Source organism: Diceros bicornis, chromosome 25, assembly GCF_020826845.1.
Source record: "Diceros bicornis minor isolate mBicDic1 chromosome 25, mDicBic1.mat.cur, whole genome shotgun sequence".
Lineage (NCBI taxonomy): Eukaryota > Metazoa > Chordata > Mammalia > Perissodactyla > Rhinocerotidae > Diceros > Diceros bicornis.
Window position 1 is genome coordinate 19,762,429 of NC_080764.1, and position 10,364 is coordinate 19,772,792.

General features: G+C 43.4%; 1 protein-coding gene across 1 annotated transcript; it reads left to right on the plus strand.

Moving 5' to 3' along the window:
* Window positions 1–558: 558 nt before the first annotated feature.
* LOC131421743 (ubiquinol-cytochrome-c reductase complex assembly factor 6) lies at window positions 559–7,904 on the plus strand. Its single transcript, XM_058568543.1, has 2 exons — window positions 559–759; window positions 6,792–7,904. The coding sequence occupies exons 1-2, from the start codon at window positions 652–654 to the stop codon at window positions 6,921–6,923; spliced, it is 240 nt and encodes a 79-aa protein (XP_058424526.1). The 5' UTR covers window positions 559–651; the 3' UTR covers window positions 6,924–7,904.
* The last annotated feature ends 2,460 nt before the right edge of the window (window positions 7,905–10,364 follow it).

Here is a 10,364-nt window from a genome sequence, read left to right on the forward strand (position 1 = left end):
AGGGAACTCCTACCGCAGGGAGAGAGATGAGCGCGACAACAGCCCGGGGAGGGGAAGAGACTGAGACTTGGTTAAAAAAATAGACACTGGCTCAGCCCAAAGTCCCACTTCCGCCCGGGTCACGTGCCCGCCCCGGCGCCGGCAGTGCCCTGGCTTTCGCGTCCGGCGCGGCCCCCAGCCCCTGTTCTTTCGGTCCCTCCCGCTGGCGGTCCGTTCCGGTTGCCGAGCGCACTTCCGCCCGGCCTTCCAGCGGCTGCCGAGCGTCCGTGCTCCCCGCGGTACAGCTTCTCCAGGGGTGTGCCTGTAGGGCCAGTGGGGAGTGCGGTTCCTCCTCCTAGAGTTTGAACTGAAGGGGCGCGGGGAAACCACCCGGTGTCGGCCTCCCGCTTGCTCCGCAAGAGCTGCCTTTAAATTCTGAAGGCCCGCCCCCCCCGCCCAGAGAGACCAGTGGAGGCTGGCCTTAGGCCTGAGGCTGACCTTAGGCCGAGAAGGGGCGTCCGTCCTCCGCGCCCTCGTTTCCTGAGTGGGGACACGGGGCGCGGGCGTGGGAGGCCCGGCCGTGCCGACTCCGCCCCGCCGCTGCCGTGCGGCCCGTTTCCCGGCGCGGAGCCTTCTCACGCCGCCCGCTTCCCTGCCCGTCCAGCCCCGACCATGCCCGCGGGCGTGCCCTGGGCCGCCTACCTGAAAATGTTCGCCGCCAGCCTGCTGGCCATGTGCGCCGGCGCCGAGGCGGTGCACAGGTACTACCGGCCCGACCTGGTGAGTGCGCGGGGCCTTGGCCGCCGGGACGCTCGGTCCCCGCACGGCCGCAGAAGTCAGCTGCCGACGCGGTTAGCGTGTCTGCGCTGGCCCAGAAGTGATCATGGCGTCCCGTTGCGTTTAGGGCAGTGCATGGCCTGCTCTCACACAGTCTTAAGGTCTTCCACGGTCTGGCGCCTGCCTGCCCCTGGCCCTATCTTCTGCCATGCCCCACCTCGTTCCCTCTGTTGCAGCCACACGGGCTTCCTTGCTGTTTCCCAAACTCATCAAGCCTGTCCCCACCTCAGGGCCATGCTTCTTCCCTTCTTGGAATGCTCTTCTCCCAGATCTTGGCTTGATTTCCTTCTTCACAACTTCAGGTCTCTGCTCAAATATCTCCTCCAGCAATAGAGTCCTTTAGACAGCTCCTAAAGGATTCCTCCTCTGCTATTCTGCCTCAGTCTTGTTTTCATAGAGCACTTCTCACAATTTGCAATTATTTTATTCCTTTGTTTAGTTCTTGTAGGTTTCCTCCACTAGAATGTAATCTCCACGAAGGAACTGTGCCTGTACGGTTCACTCTTGTATCTCAACCACTAGAAAAGAGCTTAGACTGTAGTAGATGCTCAGTAAATATGTGTTGAATGAAGAATGAGTGAATGTAGGCATTTAAAGGAGGGAGACATTTAAACTGATCTTAATAAGCATTCATGGAATTAGGAACTAGGAATTAAAGGTGCTTTTGAGGAGTTAGACTCTTGGGGAGGTGGAGGAGAGGAAGTATGGTGCAAATAATTACAAGAGTGTGCTCTAGAGGGGAATAGAGTGCTTTGGAGCACAGTGTAAGAAACAGTCATTTCTGCCTGGTCTCTACACAGGCAACACTTACAGAGAACTAACCATTTGTGTTACTAATTTCAGTTAATTGTCACTACAGTTTTGGAGGTGTTTATTCTTGTTTTCTGATGAGGAAAGTGAGTTTTGAAGAGTGAAGGTGATTTCCGAAGCTCACGTAGCTTAGCGAGGATTTGAAGCCCAAGCTTTCTGTTCAGTGTGTTCTCTTTTTTGATTCCGTTAATAAAATAATACAACACCCTTGTAAAACATTCAAATTGAATTCAAGTATGTAGAGTAAAAAGTGAAAAATCCCCCCACTTACAACCCCCTTTCTCCAGTTTACTCCTCAGACATAACTACCATTGATGGCTGGTGTATATCCTTCCAGATTTTTACTGTTGTTAAATACACACACGTACATACATTTTTGGGGTGTTTTCCCCCATGTAATAGGAGTTCATATACACATTTCTCTGCTACTTGCTTGTTTTGGTGACATCTGTATGAAAAGATGTTTGTTGATATTGATCGTCTTTTTTCTTTCTGACCAGTGCATAGTCTTTCATAATATAGATGTCCCATATATAAATCAATCCCCTGTTGATATTTGGGTGGTATGGGCTGCAGCAGGGTTGCAGTAGCTGCTTCTTACCACTTCAGACTGCTTCTTTGAGTTTTAGGGAAGCATCAAGGATACTTAGTGGAGACAGAAAGGGGTAAGAACCTTCCGCAGAAACACAGTTGAGTCTCCAGCTGGCACAGGAGTAGATATCAGGCAGGCCTCACGAAGGAAGGAATGCCTGTGATTTGACCGTGGGAAGGTGACCTTTGATTCACCCATCTCATTGTAAGTGGGATTGCGTAAGGGTTGTTACCAGCAGCTACCGGGACCTTGGGAGGAGGCAGCATGAAGCCAGAATCTCTAACGGGCATACTGAAGCGGCTCAGGCCACCTCATCCTGATGGGGGGATGACATAGGTGGTGCCACCTCTGTAGGGACTTAAAGGCCAGGCCTGGCTGGCTGTGTGTAGGATGCTGTGTGCCTTACTCACATTTAAGGAATTTGTGTTCTTCACCTACGTCTGCTGGTGTTGTTCCAGTAATTACTGCCACTGCTGGTAATTGTGAACAACCACCGGTCTTCCCAGGCGTCTCTCAGTCCGGACAGCTGGAAGGTCTGAGTGGAGTCCAGAGCAGAGGAGACGGCTGCCCAGGGCTTGTGCTCAGTGCTGTCCTAAGGGAGGAGCATTAAGGGCGCTTTTTTCTAGTTGTCGAGCTCAGCTCCTCAGAATGGGAAAGGCGGCGAGGACTCAAGGCGGATGCTCTGTCGTGGAATAGAGTGTGCCTCTTGCTTGAGCTCCCCTTTTGCGTCCTGTCTAAAGCACTCAAGCAGCAGGGACAGAGGATGAGAAACCCTGCCACGGGCGCTCCTGGCAAGAAGTGACCAAGGTCTTAAGTTTATTAGCCAGTCAATAATTGCTTGTAAAGTTTATTTTTAATTTACTTGTTCTATTTTAATTTATAATCTTATTATTATTGAATGCATAGTAGGTCAAAAGAGACAGTCTCTGGACTCATTTTAAAGCATTCATTTTAGTTGTCTCCAAACACGCCCATATACACATAACAGGCTGCGTAGAACCTCTGAGAACATTGATAACTTTTTTTTTTTTTTTTTTTTTTGTGAGGAGGACCAGCCCTGAGCTAACAACATTGATAACTTTTGATGCCAAAAGACTTATTGGTCTTTTAAAAATTGGTTATTTATTTAGTATGTAAATAAAAGTGCTATCTTTCTTTTAATAAAAGTTAAATTGTCATTTTAGCTTTATACTGTATTGGAAATTCAGGTTACTCCAAATTTGTATGTGTGTAAGTGGGTAGTTGTGAATACTTTGTAGAAAATTGAAACATGTTATGATTATATTTTATAGGGCTTTGTGATTTCACATAATTTCCTGTTGTGACCTGGGGAAAAAAATGGCCCTTCTAAGTTAGTTAGTTTGCACAGTTTAATGAACATCAAACAAGCTACATTCTTTTCTTGTAGTAAGGGATTGAAATGTCGAAATCTTAGGACTGGTTTTAAGAGAGGGAATTGTCATACAGGTTACTCTGGCTTTTATTCCAGTTCCCGTTACTGATTTCTTAGAAAGTCATCTTCATTTCAAAATGAGAATGGTGCTGTGTAGCACATCACTTACCTCCTTACCTCTCCTGTTATCCTGACCACAAACCCCACAGTCTTTCCTAAACTATTTTATTTCTTTAGGGTTAATTAATCATTAGGAGATAGAAGGGTAACATGAGCCATGTTAAGGTGTTCGAACTTAGATGCTGAGAAGCTATTGAAGTTTTCTGATATGATTGAAACTATGCCAGAATAATCTTGTGGTTTTGTGTAATTTGACTCAAGATTTCATTTCTCTAATCTTATGAGTTTATAAGAGTCCTGAGCAAAGTCTGTTGATTTGTTCCTTCAGCACACTTTCTGACTGCCTCTTATAATGAGGGGCATTCTCATAGAGTTGTAAGAAATAAGGAGGAGATTAAGGTGTGGTCCCTTTCCTCAGGGACCTTGCAGTATACACTGATAACTGATAGAAATAGATATGCCTCTAATCATTACGATATAGGACCTCATGGGTTAACTCTGGTCAGAGATGGGTAAACAACATGTGGCAGGAATGGAATGGAGGGAGTGACACATTTCATCTTCCTTGAGGTGTCACTGAGGTGGGCCTTGGCTAAGGAGAAGAATTTTGGTAATGCCAATATGAGAGGCCATGTGGAAGAATTACTTGCAGGGGACATTCCAGATGGAGAGAACAGGATGCACAAAGGCCTGGAGATGGAGGCATGTGAATACTTCACTGAAATGCCTTTTAAAGTCACCATAACCTCCATGTTGTTAAATCCTGTGAGTCAGTTATCAGTCTTCCTCTTTCTTGACCTGTCAGTAGCGTGTGATACAATAGAATACTCTCTCCTTGAAACACTTTCTTCGCTTAGCTTCTAGAACGTCACTCTCTCTTGGTTCCTCTTCCTCACTGGTTGCTGCTTCTCAGTCTTTGCTGGTTCCTCTTCATCTCCTTATCCTCCCAGCCTTGGTGGGCCACAGGGCTCAGTCCTTGATGCCTTTTTTCTGTCTACCTTCACTTCCATGATCTCATCTAAGCTCAGAACAGTAGTTATTATTTATATACAAAAACAATATACTTCAGCCTGGACCGCTCCCTTGAGCTTAAAACTTGGTTATTACTTGCACACTTGACAGTTGCACTTGCATGTGCAGTGAGCATGTTCAAAATTGAGCTCCTGGTCTTCCCCCAACAGACCTGCCCTTCTCCTTGAAGTATTCCCTATCACAATAAATGGTGACTCCATTCTTCTGGTTGTTCAGGCCAAAACCTAGGCGTCATCCTCAGCTCCTGTCTCATACTGTGCGTATCAGCAAATCCCATTGGCTTAACTTGAAAAATACATCCAGAATTTCACCCTTTTTACCACCTCCTGTACTACTGCCCAATTGAAGCCACTGTCAGTTCTCTCTCACCACAGTTATTGTGTTACCTTCGTGACCTGTCTTCTGCCCTCCACCCTTGCTCTCCTGCAGTCCATTCTCAACAAAGCCACCATTGTCACCTTATTACACTCGAGTCAGGTCATGTCACTTTTCTGCTCAAAACTCTCCGGTGACTTCCCATCTCCGCACCCCCTTTCCCCTCCTGACCTCTCGTGGAGCACCGTGTACCAGCTGTGTTGACCACCTCGCTTTTCCTTGAACACAAAGCACATTCCTGCCTCAGGTCCTCTGCGTTTCTGGTTCCATCTGCCTGAGACATGCCTCAATATCTGCATGGCTGGCTGTCTCATTTTCCTTCATGTCTTTGTTCAGAAGTCACCTTTTCAGACAATAAGCACATGAAAAGATTCTCAGCACCATTAGCCATCAGGGAAATGCAAATCAAAACACAATAAGATACCACTTCATAACCACTATGATGGCTATAATTAAAAAAAAAAACAGCTAATGACAGATGTTGGTGAGGATGTGGAGAAATTGGAACCCTCATGCAGTGCTGTTAAGAATGTAAAATGGTGCGGCTGCTTTGTAAAACAGTCTGGCAGTTCATCGAACAGTGAAACATAGAGTTCTATGACCCAGTTATTCCACTTCTAGGTTTATATCAAAGAGAAATAAAAACATACATCCACACAAAAACTTGGACATGAATGTTCTTAGAAGTATTATTCATAAGAGCCAAAAAGTGGATAAATAAATTGTGGATAAATAAATAAACTGATGAGTGGATAAATAAAATGTGGTATATCCATATAATGGAATATTATTCCATCCTAAAAGGGAATGAAGTACTGATATATGTGACAACATGGATGAAGCTTCAAAATATGCTAAGTGAAAGAAACTAGTCACAAAAGACCACATATTGTATGATTCCATTTGTATGAAATGTCCAGAACAGGCAAATCCATAGAAAAAAGTAGATTAATGGTTACCTAGGGCAGTGGCTTGGTGAGGGGGAGGGTGGTGTGGAAATGGGAGTGACTGCTAATGGGTATGTATGGGCTTTCTTTTTGGGGTGAGGAAGAAGTTCTGAAATTTATTGTGATGGATGCGGAACTTTGTGGATATAGTAAAAGCCATCGAATTGTACGCTTTAAATGGGTGAATGGTAGAGTATGTGAATTCTCTCTCACTAAAGCTGTTACCAAAAAAAAGTCACCTTCAGGCTTTTACCGACCACCTTTCTTGAAGGCAGTTTTGTATTTTTTTGCTCACTGCGTTATGCTTTGCACATAATTGGCACTTACTGTTTTTGAATAAATGAATTGATTCCTGATAACTGTTTTCTGTGCCAGGCACATGGTGGAGAGTCAGTAAATAGTGCAGGAATGAATTTCCAAACGTGGAAAGCCTTATTCAAATTTGTGATCTGTCAATTGATATTGACGCAAACTCTCCCTCTGTGAGTCCTGTAGTTCTTAAGACATAGCCCGAGGACAGAGTCATATAAATATAGGGCTAGAAAGGGACTCAGATCGACCTTTATCTCACAATAAAGATTTATCATTGAATGGCAGGGGACTTTTTGTTCTTGTTCTTTTTTACTCTTTACTTTCTTTGAAGTCTTTCAGGTCACATTTAACTACAGTCTAAGAAAGCACTGATACCTAATTTTTTTTTTTATAGACAATACCTGAAATTCCACCAAAGCGTGGAGAACTCAAAACAGAGCTTTTGGGACTGAAAGAGAGACAACACAAACCTCAAATTTCTCAGGAGAAGAAACCTCAAGATACAACTCTGCCAAGAACTCTGTGAATAGTATTTTAAGTCTTAAATATGTATTTTTAAAATTTTTTGAGTCAAAGTATTTGTTCTTAAGCTCCTAATACATTGCTAACTGCAGGGAAGGTGCTCAGTAGATATTAACTGATGCACTGAGGATTAATTATGGTTTGACCAGTGTTTCCTGAAAACTGCCAAAGCTTGTATCGTCAGCTTCCCGAATGTGGTTTGATAGATATTTAGTCTTGAAAATCATGTGAAATAGAGTATTTGCACTGACTCCTGCCCTTATAATTCTGGTTTATTTCTCTGAATAAGCTTGATTATAATGGCAAATGGACATTATAAAAAACTGTAATAAAAGTGACATTGACAATGAATGCTTATGGTATGAAGTTAATATTTCTCTAAATATAGGAAAGTACTATTTGTACTAAACTGAATTAAATTGAAATATTTAAAGTTTGAATTCTTTTGGAATTGTGTACATAACAAAATTATAACAATTGTGACTTGGACTGTCACAACGTCTTTACCCCAAATTTGAGAAATCATGTTGGCATTTAATTTTTCTTATAAAACATATTTATAAATAACTGATAAATATTATAATGGGTTGAATTGTGTCCCCCCCCAAAAGATGTTGAAGTCCTAACCCCTAGTACCTGTGAATGTGACCTTATTTGGAAATAGGGTCTTTGCAAATGTAACCAAGTTAAGATGAGGTCATTAGCGTGGGCCCTAATCCAATATGACTGGTGTCTTTATAAGAAGAGGAAGACGCTACATAAAGACGGATACACAGGGAGAATGCCGTGTGACAACAGAGGCAAAGATTGGAGTGATGCAGCCAGAAGCCAGGGAACACAGAAGATTGAGAGCCACCACCGGAAGCTTGGAAGAGGCAAGGAAGGATTCTCCCCAGAGTCTCAGAGCATGGCCCTGCTGACACCTGGATTTCAGATTTCTGGCCTTCAGAACTGTGAGAGAATAAATTTCTGTTGTTTTAAGCCATCCAGTCTGTGGTATTTTGTTATGTCAGCCCTAGGAAGCTAACAACAAACATTTCAACCTTTTTCTGAGTCCATAAATACAGGACAAAAGTAATTGATAGAGCAGTTGGCATTCTGTTCAGGGCTATTGTGAAAAATACACATTGTGGCAGGCGTGGAAACATGTCATCCAGATTCCCCAAGGAAAGGCTTGCCACCCCAGGCTGAGTGCTGTGGCGAGCAGCCTTCAGTTGTCAGCTCCTGCAGGGACTGCCTCAGCGAGCGGCACCTTGCTCCGAAGCCACACCTTCTGCCATTCAGCATGACACAGATGGGAGGAGGGCAGCTCTGAGGGGCCCTGTTGGAGCTCAACTCCCCACGGGGGTGACTGAGGCTGTCTTTGGACCTGCCTTGCAGCTGAACTTCTGCTCAATCCCATTTCCTTTCCTTCCACAGGGCTTGATCCAAGGGCACTCCTTCATAAACATTTTGAATACTAAACTCCATCCCAGTGCTTCCTGGAGAACCAAATCTGTGACATAAACAAACCAAAAATTAAAGTAGTATTAGATTATTCCTTATTAAGCTGTTGGGGGAAAAAAGTCCAAAATAGACCAGTTGCAACCTGTTTGGTAATTAAATTACAGTAGGTCAATTAAAGTTATAGTACAAGGCATTTAAGACATATCTGCTTGTTTTTACCAAAAACAAAGGGAGTATGATACTTTTTATGCTTCCTGCTGGAAACAGTGGAAATTTGTAATCAGAGGATTTTGAAGAGCAAAAGTTTTAGATGTCACTAATTTAATGCAATCTGATCACTTTAACTTCTATATCATAACAATCTTCATTAAAAATGGTAATTTATCCTCAAAGAATTAAAAATAGAGATGCCCTATGATCCAGCCATCCCACTACTGGGAATCTATCCAGCGAACCTGAAATCAACAATCCAAAGAGGCTTATGCAGCCCTATGTTCATTGCAGCATTATTCACCATAGCCAAGAAGTGGAAGCAACCTAAGTGTCCCTCGACTGACGATTGGATTAAGAAAATGTGGTATATATACAATGGAATACTACTCAGCCATAAAAAAAAGACAAAATCGTCCCATTTGCAACAACATGGATGGGACTGGAGCGTATTATGTTAAGTGAAATAAGCCAGAAAGAGAAAGACAAAACACTGTATGATCTCACTCATATGTGGAATATAAACCAACACATGGACAGAGAAAACTGGACTGTGGTTACCAGGGGCAGTGGGGGTGGGGGGTGGGCACAAGGGGTGAAGGGAGTCATATATATGGTGATGGACAAAGAAAAATGTACAACCCAAAATTTCACAATGTTAGAAACCATTAAAACATCAATAAAAAAAAATGGTAATTTATATGGGGCCGGCCTGGTGGCGTAGCGGTTAAGTGCGTGTGCTCCATCCACTTCGGCAGCCCGGGGTTCGCAGGTTCAGACCCCGGGCGCAGACCGGGCACGGAGCGGCAGAGCGACGCACCGCTTGTCAAGTCAGGCTGTGATGATGTCCCATATAAAGTAGAGGAAGATGGGCACGGGTGTTAGCCCAGGGCCAATCTTCCTCAGCAAAAAGAGGATTGGCAACAGATGTTAGCTCAGGGCTAATCCTCCTCACACACACAAAAAAGGTAATTTTACAGTGGCCAAAAAATTGGAAACAAATTACAGCTAATAGCTAATGTAACATTGTATTATGAAAGGAAGCTATACCTTAATTACAGCATGTTTCTCTATGACTGAGCTATTTTATTTCTTGTAAGAGAAAAGCAGGGCAGATTTTTAAAAAGATATACATTCAAGTAGAGTAGCTGGTAATTTCAAAATGATTATTGCAAGCTAACCCTGGAAAAAGAGCTTTGGGGAAAGGGTGGGAAGCATATGATGAACACAGATATGAGAAGCCCAGAAAGGAATCCTAGATTATCAAGAAAATTGTTTAGTCCCTAGCAAAACTTACAGTACATAAAATTAGGTTCCACAGAATTTTCTCACACACACGACTCTAAATATACAGCTGAGTAAGATTTTCTCCCCCTAGCCAGCTAAAAAATCGAAAAAGGCTCTCATTTCGGATGGCTATATAATTAGTGAAATTAGAGAAACTTTCTCCCATAAGAATACATTTCAAAAGAAATTAAATGATAGCTCAATGAGGATCTTCCCTCAATCTCTATAGTTATCTCCGTGGTAGGGTCATGGGTGATTTTTTTAAAGATAGCCTTTTTTATTTTGGAATAAGTTTCGATTTCCAGAAAAACTGCAGACAGTACTACATTCCCGTATACCTTTCCCCCCGTTTCCACGAATGCTGTCATACATGGTACATATGCCAAAGCTAAGGAACCAGTTATCCTCCAGACGTCATTTGGATTTCACCAGCTTTAATCCCAGGCACTCCATTGCATTTAGTTGCCATGTCTCCTTAGTCTCTTTCAGTCTCTATTTCTTT